The sequence below is a fragment of the Micrasema longulum genome, unplaced genomic scaffold, assembly GCF_059751315.1.
Source record: "Micrasema longulum isolate JH-2025_06_02 unplaced genomic scaffold, ASM5975131v1 h1tg000039l, whole genome shotgun sequence".
In the NCBI taxonomy this organism is placed as follows: Eukaryota; Metazoa; Arthropoda; class Insecta; order Trichoptera; family Brachycentridae; genus Micrasema; species Micrasema longulum.
In genome coordinates this window covers 597,419-613,760 of record NW_028277246.1, presented here as the reverse complement: position 1 = coordinate 613,760, position 16,342 = coordinate 597,419, and the positions used below count along the sequence as shown (strand labels likewise).

The 16,342-nt window shown below is 31.4% G+C and overlaps 1 protein-coding gene across 1 annotated transcript in view; it reads left to right on the top strand.

Annotated features, from left to right (window-relative positions):
• The first annotated feature begins 2,514 nt into the window (after positions 1 to 2,514).
• Orco (odorant receptor co-receptor) overlaps positions 2,515 to 16,342 on the top strand; it is a 49,930-nt gene continuing 36,102 nt past the window's right edge. Inside the window, exons 1-5 of the mRNA XM_088226208.1 lie at positions 2,515 to 2,643; positions 9,572 to 9,674; positions 12,915 to 13,125; positions 14,706 to 14,842; positions 15,761 to 15,921. Of these exons, the coding sequence (XP_088082334.1) occupies positions 9,572 to 9,674; positions 12,915 to 13,125; positions 14,706 to 14,842; positions 15,761 to 15,921 (612 nt within the window). The 5' untranslated portion in view covers positions 2,515 to 2,643. The remainder of the gene's footprint in view (positions 2,644 to 9,571; positions 9,675 to 12,914; positions 13,126 to 14,705; positions 14,843 to 15,760; positions 15,922 to 16,342) is intronic.

The window sequence follows — 16,342 nt, the reverse complement described above, 5'->3', positions numbered from 1 at the left end:
ATAGATGGCGAATCCACTGTTGCGTTTTGGAGTGCATCAATTTCATTTTCGCCGTAGTAACGTGAAGAAAATGACCTATAAAAGGACACAGTGCGTAGTAACTTAGTGCAGTCAATACAATTTAATCAGCTTAGTTCAGTCAATTCAGTGTATTTATAATTTTTTTATTAATTTATTTATTTGTTGAAATCTAGTCATTTTATGTTTATTTTATTTTATTTGGGAAATCAAAAGTTCTACATACATATTTATAGTAAACAAACAGATATAATGTATAAACTCAGAACTAATAACAGACTCCCACACAGTATACAAAGTTAATGAAGAAAATATATTACATATCAAATAAATACATATAAGTTTATACATTTGGCAGCCTCCGTGGTGTAGTGGTCAGGACGCTTGACTCACGCTCGGAAGGTTCCGGGTTCGATTCCCGGTGAGAACACAAAAATCAAAATGAATTGTTCTCAAGCCTGGGTGTTCTGTGATGTAATTCACCACTGTAATTGGGCCTACTGGCCTGTAGTGGTGCAAAAATAAATGAAAATGAAAATATAAAAATGTTATTTTGATGTACTCGTAAATATTTTTCAATAATCAAAGAATTTTTTTAAATATTTTTTTAAGAGCAGGAAGTTATTGTAAATTTGGCGAGATTAGGACAAGAATGCTTGAAGAGAGGATAAGGAGGGAAATGGAGATGTACATATTTATTATTATAATGTCTACTAAGTTACATAATGCATTTTTAGTGTAAATTTTAAATCTGACAGAGTGATGTTTGTTTAATCTATAAATTTTGTATTGTACACTGAAAAAGTCCTACGAAAAAAAGCATTTTATACAATACGCTTATTATATAACAGATACTTAAAACTAGACTAAAAATGATCTCAAACTTTTAATTATCAATATACGTACTGTGTCATAAATAAAGTTATATTATACAAGAAATGAATTTGGAAAACCATCATTAAAATGTTAGTACATATTTACCATTGTAAATTAAAAATAATATGAAAAAATAATATTATATTTATTCATCACTACTCACCCACGGTGACAATGCCCGCATGCTGTCGCTGATTTCCCCTTTGAATTTATTACTATTCAAGTTGAAAATATCACTCGCATTAGCTCCAATAATATTATTGTATAGGTTGAATATTCTATAAATGCACTAATTTTTTGCTGCATTAGTGTTTATATCGGTGCAGTAATATAATTTGATACATGGAAATGAATTAAACTTAGTAAATAGGGGCCAGTCAGTAATACCATTTAAAAGCTTTAATAGAAACGTTAAGTTAGCAATCTGTCGTCTATTATCCAAAGAGTTTATTATAAATGTACTCTTGCTTTATTATAAATATTGAATTGGTAATTATTTCTGTATGATGGACATTTAATTTATTTATTTTGGACTTTTTCTATTTTATATTTGTGGTTTTCATAGCATGATTATCATAGTATTTCATATCATCGCCGTTACTTTCGCATCTCGTAACTAAGGTGTGTGTTTTATTCAACATGTGACAAATAATATTGATGTTTTTTGTTGATATTTCTCGATAAAACTCCACAGTTAATGATTTTGATAAAATTATAAATAAAATTATCAATGAAAATTATTGGTTTAGTTTTATTTTTTTATTGTTTTTACCAACGAGCGCTTTCGCCTAAGTAGGCAGGCATCTTCAAGACTGGTGAATTGTTTACAATGTTTACAGCTTTTATTTCTTAACATATTTTCTGTCCTCTGTTAAAATATGTATTTGATCTTCTTATCTCCAAAATATGTTAAGAATAGTACAAAAGCTGAAAACGTTGTAAATAATTCACCAGTCTTGGAGATGCCTACTTAGGCGAAAGCGCTCGTTGGTCAAAATAATAAAAAAGTAAAACTAATCCAAGAAGTTTCATTTATAATTTTATTAATAATTTTTTCAAAATCATGTGTAATAAATACACATTAAACATCACCTTAGTTTCTTATTTCATCTCCAACTGGGGTAGCGGCTTTAACCTAACAATAAAAAACAAAATCTTACACACATTTTTTTCACAATTTGCCATCCAACTAAACAAAAGCCTGTTCTAAAGGTCAAATTGCACTAGAGCGTCACTGTGCAGCACTGCTTGGCGCGTCGCAACAACACGAAATATTATTTTCACTGTTTTGGATGAAACAAACGCACTTTAGCTGCGCTACACTGCATGGCCCTCCATACAAAATTTTGTCGCTAAAAATTCCCATGTTTTGAATACTATAAATCCTTGGTGCATTGATTGGTTTTTGATACCGACTTTTCTCATTTCCCTATTCATGTATTTGTAAGTTGTCGGTTTTAGGATAATGGCACTGTTTCATTTAAGGCAGCTCTCATAATAGCCGACTTTCCCCTACACCGTAGTGACACCGTGATGTCCATATTGTGGCTTTTATTGGAAATTAATTGAGACAAGTGTTTGTAACAATCACTCATTATATTTCTTAGACCACGAAGGCATGACGTCTTTACCACGCGGTCATTATTCAATTAAAATAAAATAAAGGTGATGTGTTAATATGATATACGAGTAATTCAAAGTTTATAGAGAAAATCTTTTTTTTCTAGTCCATCGAAAAACATAACCAAGGTAAGGAAATCGTAATTTTTAACTCCTTAAAAAGATTTAAGGATTCAATTAATGACGTTTTGATTCAAGCATTATTTTTCGGTTTTCATATACATTTCTCATCTATTCATAATTTTAAAAACCTGTCTGGTTACCATAAACGTGAGATTCTTAATTATAAGTAATTGGTTAGTATTTTATGCCAAATCAGCGTGTTTTTAACCTTAAGATAAATAAAAAAAATATTTAAAAAATAACGTATACGTCGGCCACGTGGAGTAGTGTCAGTACGTTTGTCTACCATACAAGAGGCCTCGGGTCCAATTTCCGGCATAGTTGACATGAAATACTTATATAAAAATGTGTTTTTACGCAAGAATATTACATAGTTCCTATACTGGAACCTGAAGCTTAAGACTGATCATCTTACCTTCATGTAAGAAAAACGATCAATATACATTGCGATTGGTGTACCAATAATAATAATAATAATCATGGTTTAGTAACAAAAATAACAATTTCTTTATCTACTACATACACACTTAGGTAATAGATTTCTCTGGATCATGTCTAGTCTGCCTAACTAGGTACAACCTGTTTTAAGGCAGACATTTTTCGAACAAACAATAACATAACTACCTACTAGTTAATGAATTATTGAGTGATACAATATCAATTTATACCATTTATTAATTAAGAATGATTTTGAGTAAATTTTCCGATTTTTCTCTACCCATTAACTATTTATTTACAAATTTATTTAATTAAATAAAATAAATAAAACAACTTTGTTTTTAACCATCATGATATCAAATTACCACCCGTGTAAGAAAAAAACCACTTGATTTATTGGGTCCACGTGTAGTATTTAGTGAACATGATAGAAATAAAATAAAAAGGAATCAATTTATTAGTTAACAATATTTTGAGTTTGTCCAAATTTTTGTAGACAAGGACTGGATTCAACTCCCTGGGGAGCTGTTTGTATTAACATATTACAACAGAGATGAAGAACATTTAAGAAAGGGTAATATAGAAGTCTAGGCATCTACTGGGCTTATAACCTGTCAATGGCTAGTTTAAGTGGCCACTGTACACACTGTGTAACATTCACCATTCTGCCTATATTTGAATATCTATATTTCTTCAATTCTTTCATCTGTTGATGTTTGTGAAGTTCAAGAGTTGAAACCTTTATTTATGCAGGTGAGATTCACCTAATTGAATTATTTCCCCTGCAAACTAGGCAACGCCTGAAAATGTTATTTTTTCAATTTCTATACTTCTTCATGGACCAGGTAATTTATCTGCATAAATAAAGGTTTCAGCTCTTTAACTTCACAAACATCAACAGATGAAAGAATTGAAGGAATATAGATGTTCAAATATAGGCAGAATGGTGAATGTTACACAGTGTGTAAAGTGGCCACTTAAACCAGCCATTGACAGGTCATAAGCCCTGTAGATGCCTAGACTTCTATATTACCCTTTCTTAAATGTTCTTCATCTCTGTTGTAATATGTTAATTCATTAGTTACTTAAACCTTGACAAAGAAGCTTGTTTGCTTTGAAACCGGTAGGTGAAAAATAAAAATTAGTGGTTAAAAACATAGTTGTTTTATTTATTTTATTATAATGAATAACCACAAAGTTAATATTTCAAATATAAACTTTATTTATTGAATTCAGGTCATGGTTTTGCAATGTTCAGATAACTTTTTGAGTATTTTGGGACCCAGAAACCTGAAATTTATTTGCTCAAATTCAGAGTTTGTGGTAGACCCCATGACCAATGCAGTGACCTATGCATCATTAGGTGTGGAAAAGGAATGATGATGATGAAAATATGCGTTTCATTTTAATTGAGACTTTTAACTTAAATACTAAAATAAATTTAAAAACTGAAAAATTGTTTTCAGGCATTGCTTAGTATGAGAAATAATTCAGGCATATGAATCTTTTCACAAAAATAAAGGTTTCAGCTCTTTAACTTCACTAAAATCAACGAATGGAAGAAATATGGATGTTTAAACATAGGCAAAATGGTGAATGTTACACAGTGTGAAAAGTGGCCACTTAAACCAGCCAATGACAGGTTATAAGCCCTGTAAATGTCTAGACTTCCATATTCCCTTATTTAAGGTATTCTCCATCCCTGTTGTAATTTGTTAATAAAATAAAGGTTGAAATTCAAGTAGACGGAAGTGAGCTTTTTCGACACCTCCTTTTATTTGTGTTCCATCGAACGAATAAAGCTGCCAAAGCTGCCTGCGATGTTTGCGTAAAGGGTGAAGATACCATGAATGAAAGTACAGCTTGTGGATGGTTTTTGCGTTTCAAAGGCGGTAGAACAATTGAAGATAGCGGTAAACAGTCAGGTGACTATCATTTATCTGCCAAGTCAATTCTACGGTGGTTTTAAGGGGATCTCTTTTCTCATGCCAACGAAGTGCATATTATATACTTCTGGTTTACCTTCTTTGAGCACAAAGATGCTGAGGCTACTAGATTACAGAGAGCTCCTTTGGGTAGCTTTTCTCGTTCGGCAACGAGCAACTTTTTCGTGTATGTGGGCACCGCCAAGGAGACATAAATCCTCAGATGCTGTGAGCGGTATGTGGTGGGCAAGTTGGTTTCAATCGAAGTCCACTGGTCGTCCAGAACACTCCGTGTCTTTCGGGTGGAATCGTTTAATTTATAGCGTCTGTGCCGAAAACTGCGCAAAATTGCAAACAGCTTCGGCAGTTTTATTTCCTCGACTAAACGCGAACAGGAGGCGTCGAAAATGCATACATTCGTCTACTTCACATTTCATGTTGAAGTAATTGTAATCAAATAAAATGATACGTGTAACGTTAAAGCATGACATATTACAACAGAGATGAAGAACATTTTAGAGAAGGCAATATAGAAGTCCAGGCATCTACAGGCCTTTGACCTGTCATCGGCTGGTTTAAGTGGCCACTTTGCACACTGTGTAACATTCAGAATTCTCCCCCTATTTGAATATCTATATTCTTTCGATTCTTTCATCTGTTGATGTTTGTGAAGTTAAAGAGCTGAAACTTTTAGTCTACAAAAATTTGGACAAACTCAAAATATTGTTGATATCCAATTTCTATAGCTCCCACCCTGCGTACTTGTTGGTATTAATTTTAATGAAAAGTTTCTGGAACATACAAATTGATCACTCAATCATTTCTTTCCTCTCTATTGAGATTTATCGAACCTTTTTTGTTAAATTTACTCAAAACGCAATCTCAATAATTTGATATGCTGTTTTTTTTTTTCTTTCTGTAAATATGATTTTTGCTATACAACATACATTCATTTTTTTATTATGACTTTAAATATGTTTCTTTCTATGTATTCTGTTTTTTTTCGCATTTTACTGAGTTTAAAAATATTTTTATGGACATATTTATATATTTTCATGGTTTTTTTTACTATGTTTTCACTGCATTTATTACTTTGTTTTTGCAACGTTTTTTTTACTACATTTTTACTATGTTTTTACAACATTTTTTACCATGTTTTTACTCCATTTTTTACTTTGTTTTTCACTTCGTCCTGTATCTTTATAACTGTTTCTATAAATTGATTACTGTTTTTTATATTTTTTGACTGTTTTAGAACGGGGTAAATAACCCTAGTTAGACAGTCAAAGCAACTTTACATAAATTATAATTTTGTGTATGTAATATGATGATAATAAATAATAATAAAATAATAATTGAGTCTACGCATATGTAATATTAATTTATTATTTGAGAATGTATTTAAAGTAAGTTTTCCGATTTTTCTCGACCTAAACCCAGTTACCATTTTTTTACAAATTTATTTAATTGAATCCGGGTCATGGTTTTGCAATATTTGGGTAACATATTGAATATTTTGGGGCCCAGAAACCTGAAATTTCTTTGCCCGAATTCAGAATTTGCGGTAGACCCCATGACCCATCCTCTAGCTCGACTTCTGGTAGTGTGAGAGAGTTCCTTTTGGGATTTGGTAGAATAATTTGCATTCATAAACATCATTATTCTAAAAATATAAAATTGTCTTATGCTTATATCTAAGATCTCAAATAACTTGATGCTGGGGTTGATTTTTGAGTGGATTCGAGAGGTTTTAATATTGATTTATTATAATTCTTTAGCCTTTGGTGTTTGAACACTTAAATATTTTTGTTTATGGTTTAAAAAAAATGCTAAAATAATTTACTCAAAGAAATGTATCATTGGCTATGGTAATGTTATTGTTCAAACTTGACCAATAAGAATAAACGTCAAATTACTTAACTAGCACCTCAAAAATTACAACAATAAAATTCAGCAGTCATTTAAAGTGGTTCAAATAACTTATTATGATGGTTACAAAGTAAATTGAGTCTTGCAAATACTGTCACAGATCACTTATATTGATTGGCACTTATGTAGCGATAGTAATACATAGATAAGTGTAATAAACTAATTAATAAACTGATTTATACACTAATCGGAAACAAGATAATGTGAGGTAAGCATAACACTCGCATTGTATTTCGTCTAACAATAAAAGTTGCGGAAATAATTATAACTTCCAATCTTCAAAACAAATTACCATTTGAACATTAGATAATTTTTTACATTTTACAGAATACGTGCAAATGATTTTATGTTTCAAATTTTATCAGTTACACCCTGGTGGCAGTTTTTGAAATACATTATAAAGGCCAGTATTTACACAATATAATCCACTAGTCACATAGTCATAAAAATGTTTGAAATTACTTTTATACTCCAATTATTGGTATGTTGCAGATCGTCTACATTGGGAAATGTAGCGTTAAATTTTAGAAATTAATTAGAAGTTCATGGAACAGATTTAATTTTTTTTTTTTACTTATTTAGGAAAAACAACAGTTGTTATTTAAAAATATTAAAAATTGTACATGGATGTTAAAGTTTTTCACGAATATAATTAGAGAACATGTTACACAGTTAAGAGAAAAAATAATATATTATATTAGACAAAAATAAGGTGAAGTGGTTTTCACGGCCTTCAGAATATGGATAGTGTTTTTCTGGGTTATTATGCCGTGTTTGTGTAGTGTTTTTCTGGTTATTATGCCGTGTTTGTATATGTTTTTCTGGTTTATTAAAACCTACGAACCTTGATTACGAACCTCTATGGGGAGGAGATCTACTTTTCTACACGACGCCTGGAGAATCTCCGGAAGAAGAAAGTGAACTTGCTAACTAGTTTAGCATTTTTGCTGAGGTGTAGAGACCGTTGGCAATACAAAGCCCACAAACACGGCATAATAACCCAGAAAAACACTATCCATATTCTGAAGGCCGTGAAAACCTACGAACCTTGATGACGATGTTCATGTTTAGAGGGTATTCGTTTCACAGCAGTATTTTTTTGTAAATCACATATTTTGTATTTGAATTATTTTAGAATTACAATACTTTTCACGTGGTGTAGTGGTTAGCGCGTTTGCCAACCACACAAGAGATCTTGGGTTTGATTTCCAACATGATTGACACGAAACATTTATTTAAAAAGGTGTTTTTATAGTGGAATATTTTATAGTTCCTGGATTTGCACCTGAAGCGTAAGACTGTTCATTTTACCTTCATGTTACGAAAATGGTCAAGATACGCTGCGATTGGTGTACCTATGCAGTGCCTTATGCACCATTCTGTGCGGAAAGACAATGATGTTAATGATGTTGATGATACTTTTTATTTCGGAAAGTTAAATACCTATTTATCAAAATCGTCTGGCTTAGAATATCCTCTTAAGGCTGTATGTAGTCTGATAAATAATAAGGAAATCGTTAGATTTTGGCATTTGAAAACGCTAGTATGTTAAAATCGTGCAATTAAAAAAAAAAATACACATTCTATGAAAACAATCTTAGGTAGGTATTTTTGCTAAAAAATTTCCCTTTTTCAGAAATTCCTTTTAAAAAAATTGCTTTCCCATTTTTTTTTGTTAGTTTTGTTAGTAAAAGTTGACGAAAATTATTTAGACCAAAAATTAATTATGAAAACAGTATTACTAACTTAAAATAAATGTGTATCAAAAACGTCAACTAAAAAATAGTGACATAATTAATGTATTTTATTTATTTATTTATTTATTTACTTAAGTTAGTTAATATTACATTGTATATTAACTAATATATTTACAATTATAACAAATACTTTTTAAATATTTCTTACATAACTACATTATTACAATAAACATATACTCTAAATTATTCAGAATCAGAATGTTATTTTTCGCTGTGTATTTTTTTATACATCGGCTTCTTTATGGCATTGTTAGGTTATAAATAAATCGTAAGTTCTTGGTTCTGAAACAGTGAATTTTCAAATTGTGACAAAATGTTTGTAGACGCATACTAATTCATTATTCACAAGCGAGGCGGCTAAGATAAAGCCCAGTAATAAATACAAAATGGAACATATACGAGCTAATTTTTTGATGCAGTAGAAAAAAGGAGAAATAGGCTTACCCTAAAATTAAAATATGTCAGGAACAAAACTAAAAGTAAAGTTTAACATTTGGGTGATTTGAAATAGATTCAGATCCAAATGGTTTCGCTTGAATTATTACCATTACCAACATTATTTCGTAAAAATTGTACATTAAACAAGCGCTTATCTGAAGGTATCTCCTCCATTGCTGGAGCGACGGGCTGTAGCGCCACTGATGATGATGATGGTATTTTAACCATTATAAAACAATAATCAATGCCGGCTGATTATTATTTGATAAAACAATTTTCCGCCATGTTTGCTCTAAAGTAGCCCCGCGGTGCGGCGTTTTTAAACAACCAAATCATATGATTTTTTCGTTTTATTTTTTACTGTCAAAAATCCATTTTATTTTGCTTGTTTTAATCAGTTCCTAATTAACATGTTGACTATGTAATATTTAAAATTTCCTTTTTCAGATGTCGATCAATCAATTCAAAGTCCACGGCCTCGTGGCCGATTTGATGCCAAATATAAATCTTATGAAGGCGTTTGGATTTTTTCTTTTCAACTACAATGCAGGTAAAACGTTTTATTTAAATTTATTTAATACATTTCGAAACACAAAAGAAGAACCATAACATGAACATAAAAATAAACAACGAATTTCTTAAAGAACTAGAACATATGACTTACCTAGGACTCACAATGGACATACAATTAAAATGGAAAAAACACATAGACGGACTCACTAAAGTAATGGCATCACTACATAGCCTTTTCTACAAAATTAAAGATTTTATACCAAGAAAGGAAAAAATTATGATGTACGAAGCCTATGTCAAAAGTAAATTGAGTTACATGATCGCCTTCTGGGGAACTGGTAACAAGACAGACATAACAAGAATACAAAGACAACAAAATAAAATTCTTAAACTAACATACAACCTACCCTACCTGACCTCTACGACTGAACTGTACAAAAAAACACATCAGCTTGACATAAACTACTTGACTAAAATTGAGACCTTAAAAATTGTGCACAAAATAACACTGGGAAACATACAAGACGACGACATAATATTAGTCAAAAATGCTGACATACACAAATATAACACCAGACAACAACAACACTATCATATTGAAAAAACAAAGACAAATACAGGACAGTCAAAAATACTACAAAATGGACTTAAACACTACAACGACTTACCTTACTACTTGAAAACTTTTACTGGAGACAAATTTAAAATCAATCTGAAAAAGCACATGATGACTGAACTAACTAGACTAGACGAGACATAAAATGACTAGACAATATTAAATTTCTAATGTAACTTCTAATGTAATGTAATTTCTAATGTAATTTCTAATGTAACTGTAATTGTAAATAAATAAAATAAAAAAATAGCTGTGTCGGTTTACACGGTCACTGTCAACTATATCAATAAGATAACATATGAGAATAATATGGGGTATCTCAAAGTAGAACTGTCTTTGTTCAGAGGCATTTTATAGTATTCGGTCCAAGGGTTTTTATCATGTTGAACCCTGGCATAAGGGGGCCAGTAAGTAATAATGTTTATAAGAAAATGTAGTTGGATAAGGAGTTGACTTGTCAATTATTTCTATGACTAAATGGTAAACTTTCTAATTTATATTCATGTTCCATTTTATTAATGGAATATTTTCTAATTTTGACTTTAGCCTCGATTTTTATGATTATCAATGTGCTCTCAAATTTATATTTTATTGAAATAAACGGCACTTGGTGCCTTTTACATACTAGTTGCATATACAATAAAATACATACATGTAAGTGGAGTTATTAGTAAAATATAGTACTTAAAACAAATTATTACTGAACAGTTATATACAAATTAAGGAGTCAAAATAAAGATTCACAGTTTAAAAATTATAATAACAGTTTTAAAAATACTTGGTTTTAGAAATATTTTAAACCTGTAAAAAAAGTAAGAAAGCATCACATATTGATTAAAAAAATTAAAACAATTTTAAATAACACTGAATAACACACTGATAAAAAAAAATTACACGTATTATTACTTAAAACTACTACTTAGGTAACTAGTATAAATATACAAAATACTGATAAAAAGAAAAATATTTTATTTTTCGATATTATAATTAGTATTTGAATTTTTAAAGTATCATTTAATGAAAAAAAAACAGGTGTAAAAAAGAAGGTTCTGCCTAAGCACAGGAATTTCCTAGCTAGTCGGGACCTGAAACAAAGAACCTTATTACGTTTTAGAGCTGTGAAATAAATCAAGAAGGAAGGAATCATGTGTTTGAAAAACCACATTGTAAAACGAGGCTCGCACAGAGACATGCATATTTTATGGGTCCAAAAATTTTTAATTCTTTTTTTACTGATAACTTTTTCATTGATTCCAAACTTTCAAAAAACTTGCACTATCCTGGATACAAACTAAAGATATGAACACTTTTTTTCTATAATTTATTTTGTTGCCCTTTAATAATAAGTAATATTTTTGTGTTTTTTTTTAATATTTTTTATTCCCTTTTTTAATTACTTTTAAAAAAATACCCTATTATCTTTTAGAGAATATTTTCTTTTTTCTTTCTTATGTAATACAAAAATGTTATAACTGTCCATTATTTATTATGGGAGCAAAAATTCATTAACATTTTCTTGTATACCCACGAACAGGCCATGCCTTTGTGGGATTTTTGTTTACTATTTTTCTATTAATATGTATTTCATTGATATGTAATTATGCTTAATTTTTTTAATATTCTGTTTTATGTTTAATGTAAAAAAACAAAAAAATTGAAATATTTTTTTAAAATTATTTTAAAAATTTACTTTGGTTAATCTCGTGTAAGCTGTATTCGTTACGACGTTTCGGCTACCATTGCAGGAGCCTTCAGGGTAAAATTTCCGCTATTGGTGCTAGGCAAACCCTCAAGTGATTAATAAGGCTCCATTACATCCGGTTAGACTCACTGTCTGGTGTGACCGGACCATATTTCTTCAAAAATGAACAACAACGTACCGTTACTGTGAATGGTGAGCGCTATTATGTCGTGTTGAATGATTTATTATTTCCTCAAATTGAAGAAATTAATGAGAACGATGTTAATTTTTAACAAGACGACACACTTTTCCATACAATAATTTGACAAACAGCTTACGATGGGGGTTATTGCCTGAAAAAAATTATGAATGAATTATTTCACGAAATGATCCTTAAAATTGATCACCAAGATCTTGTGATTTAACATCACTAGACTATTTTCTGTTGAGCAATATTAAATCACAGGTTTACGCCAACAAACTCGGTACTCTTGATTAGCTCGAAGCCAATATTCGCCGCTCCATAGTCGCCATACCATCCGAAATGCCGAACAGTCATCGAAAATTGGCATCATCATTGCAAGAGTGCTGTGAGTGAAAATCAGTTCTCGAGAAGCTGTGGTGGTCATTTAAACGATATTTTGTTCAAATCATAAATGGCATACACCCACCATCGAATTTATTGTGTTTTATTACAATTTTAAACCCTATCGTTCTTATCGTTAAACCCTATATTATTGTATCAGTTTTCACTATTTATCGGCCTCATGGTGTAATGGTCAGCGCGTTTGCCTACCAGACAGAAGTCTTAGGTTCGATTCCCAAAAGGCTTGGTATAAAAGAAGTGCGGAAAGGGTATGATGATAATTTCGTGATTTGATCAAAATAAAAAATGATGGGTTTTACCGGATTAGTAAACAGTACCCTCCATTGCGATTGTTCTCCATTTGCTAACTAATGTGTTCGTATTTTTGCCGTAGAAAATGGCGCTATTCAAGTTTTACTGCGCAAGGTGTACGCAAGTTTTCATATAATTTTGGTAGTCATACAGTTTGGGGGACTTGTGGCCAATATGGCCATGTTTGCCGAAGACGTAAATGAGTTAACAGCGAACACTATAACAGTTTTGTTCTTTACTCACTCAATCGTCAAATTCGCCTTCTTCGCGTTTACCAGCAAAATATTCTACAGGTAAGTGTAATTTCTTATTAAATTTTCTTCCAAACTATTCAATATCATTTTGGCAAAAGTCTAAAACAACTCTTATAAAAACATTCTGCAAACGTGGGTAGTTATTTATCTTAGGTAGGGTAGGCCCGCGGCGTAAATAATGTATGAAAATTATTTAAATATTTTTCTGCCTAATTCTCTCAATAATAATTCACATTTTTCTTGGCCGTTCCCTCATACACACAGCAAACATTACACTTGATCGCTTTACAGTTTTATAATCTTTAAAATATTGGTAAGGTAGCACGTGCAGTTTTTTCTATTTGGGCGCAAATTTCCAGCCACAATCACAAACACCGGATTTCGTGTTTTACATTTTACATACATTCTCCCTCCCAACTCCAATATATACTTAGTGTCTCGAGCATTTTTTTTTGTATTTTCTCTAATGTTTGACTATCAGACTATTGACCATTGATTGAGAAAGAAGATGCTGAACACTCAGTGGAAAAGATAAGCCCAAAAAGCAAATGACTATAAAAAATTCGTCATTAGGTAACAATCTGCAGTTAAATAGAAAGTGATCAGCAGTCTTCAAAAACAAGCATATACATATGTAGGGTTCATAGTCCATAATCGATGACACACACGTGCTAAAACGTTTCACCTGAAATAGTGTGATAAGCGAAAAAAGCAGTGAATCGGGTTGTGGTCCTGTGGCTAGTGTCTCGGACTCACGGACCAAAGGTCTGTGGTTCGAATCCCACTTTACCCCAACTTGATTCCCATTTTCTAATAGTGAGTTATTTACAACTCGTTGAAAATGGCCCTCAAAATTAAATATTTGGGTAAATCATAAGAACGCAAATATTTCTTTTTTAAAAAAAAAAAAAAAAAAATCATTTTCTATAGAATCCAATACAACATTATTATTCAACTGTAACTGTATTGCACATAAATCGTTAACATCGTTCTGCAGTACATTCACATCGACCCTACCATGAAGAAATGAACTACAAAGGAATGTCGCCTATAAAGAGACCTCAGGGCGTTGCAACGCCAGTCAGTCAGCCCAACAAGTTCAGTCAACCAGTCAATTCAATCAGTCTTGTTCACTCAGCCAGCATGTTGTTCAAGTACAGTTACATCAACTTTTCATTGCCTTAACACTCGTGCAACATAATTCATTATTTATTCGCCATGTAATAAATTAACATCAAAAAACAACCTCGTGTCTTCACATAAATCAGAAACAATTGCTCTAAGACAACTAAAAAATGTACTAATCGGACTATGCCACGCTATGACTATGCTTTATTTATATTAAATGTCGTTTTTTTCAGCACTGAACTAAACTAAACTTAAACAGCAAACGATTTTCAAAAAACTCATTGTTTTTTCTTACATTACGCTTATAGAAAATTAACGATAGAAACAAATAGAATAGAAATGAAAAAAAATAAGGCAAAATAAAATAAAGAAATAATCAAATAAACGAAAGTTTTAATCGACAACTAAAACAAACATGAGGATTATCGTTAACTTTGTGTGCAATAATGAATTACCGTATAATAAACAAATCAATTTGTTGTGTTTTCCAGAACTCTCGCAATTTGGAATCAGTCCAACTCTCATCCTCTGTTTGCTGAATCCAATGCACGTTATCACGCCCTGGCAGTGACTAAAATGAGAAGATTGCTCTATGCAGTTGGCCTGGGTTCTATTTTAACAATTGTATGTAAGTAGAACATAAGTCATTAATTATTTGTTCAAATTTAAAGGAGTTTCTTGCTGTCCATTCTTTATTATGTCGTCAGCATCGTAGCCTTTTTTATTTTGTGAATAATGCTCGAGCCGCACAACAACACGGTAGACTGCAGTTTATCTCGGTTTTTCCAATTCTACATTCGTCACTTGCATTTGAGTTCATATAAGGACTCCCTTGTGAACTGCCAATTTTGCTTCCAGTAGCAATAATTTATTAAGCGATGATGATTCAAGCGTATTAAACATATTTTGTGTTTATTTTGAGAGTGGTTTAAGGTATATTAAATAAATATTTTGATTTATAAAATGGGGTGTCTATTTATGATTTGCTTGAGCTAATGTGATTGAATTGTTGATCTGTGTTTATTTTGCGGGGTCAGAAAAATAGTAGCAAAGATGGAACAGAAATTCGGATGCTAAATTCTCCAAATCCTTCTTTCCGGGTAGCGCTTTGGGTTGTCGGTGATCACAGAACTTAACTTCGTCACTAAATGATAGTAGAGATGAGTGTATATCTATGAATGCGGCGGCGGTCAAAAGATGAAAAGGTGTGCGGATGCGGGCAGATGATTTAAAGGGCTAGCGGATGCGGAAGAATTATGAAAACGTGTGGTTGTGGGCAGACAATTATATAAAGAGAAAAAAAAAATGGGGATGATTCGCTTTTGGGATTCCCTTAATGCAATAGATTTTTTTTTATTAATTTTCCAGAAACTTTGCGTTGCTCTAATTTTTACCGCGTGTAAGAAAACGTTTTTCGTATCCTATTTTCCTTCCCACTGAACTTCATCATTGAGGTACTCATGCGGTGCTTATGCATCACCGGGTACAGATGATGATTTTTTGATTATATTTAAAGATGGTTTTAAAAACAAATTTTTTTCTTCAGCTTGGACGACCATTACATTCTTCGGAGAATCTGTAAGTCTGGTAATTGACCATGCTACCAATGAAACGATTACACAAGAAGTTCCACGACTGCCGCTGAAGTCCTTTTATCCAATGAACACCTTCTCCGGGCCTCCATATATAATTGCTTTTGGATTTCAGGTAAAAACAACTATTATTTTATTTATTTATTTATTCACACTCTTTATCAAAATACAATTCCATGTTCACTTTGCCCAGCTAACAAGGGTACATACCCCGTTCCAAGCTAGGCAATTACATTTTAATATATCATAATAGTTAACAAATTAATATAGAGCACAGACAAACAAAATATAAACTTATTCGGATACACATTTTGATTCATATACATACAGACATACACATATACACATACATATATATAAATATACACATATATACACATGTACATACACACACACGTACATACACCCATGCGCATACACATACATACATTCATAAAAACATAGACAATTTATTTATGCGAAACTTCATGGTTGTCATCTATAAATATATATTTTTTTTATTATTCCTTATTTTTTATATTTTATTTTCGACATCC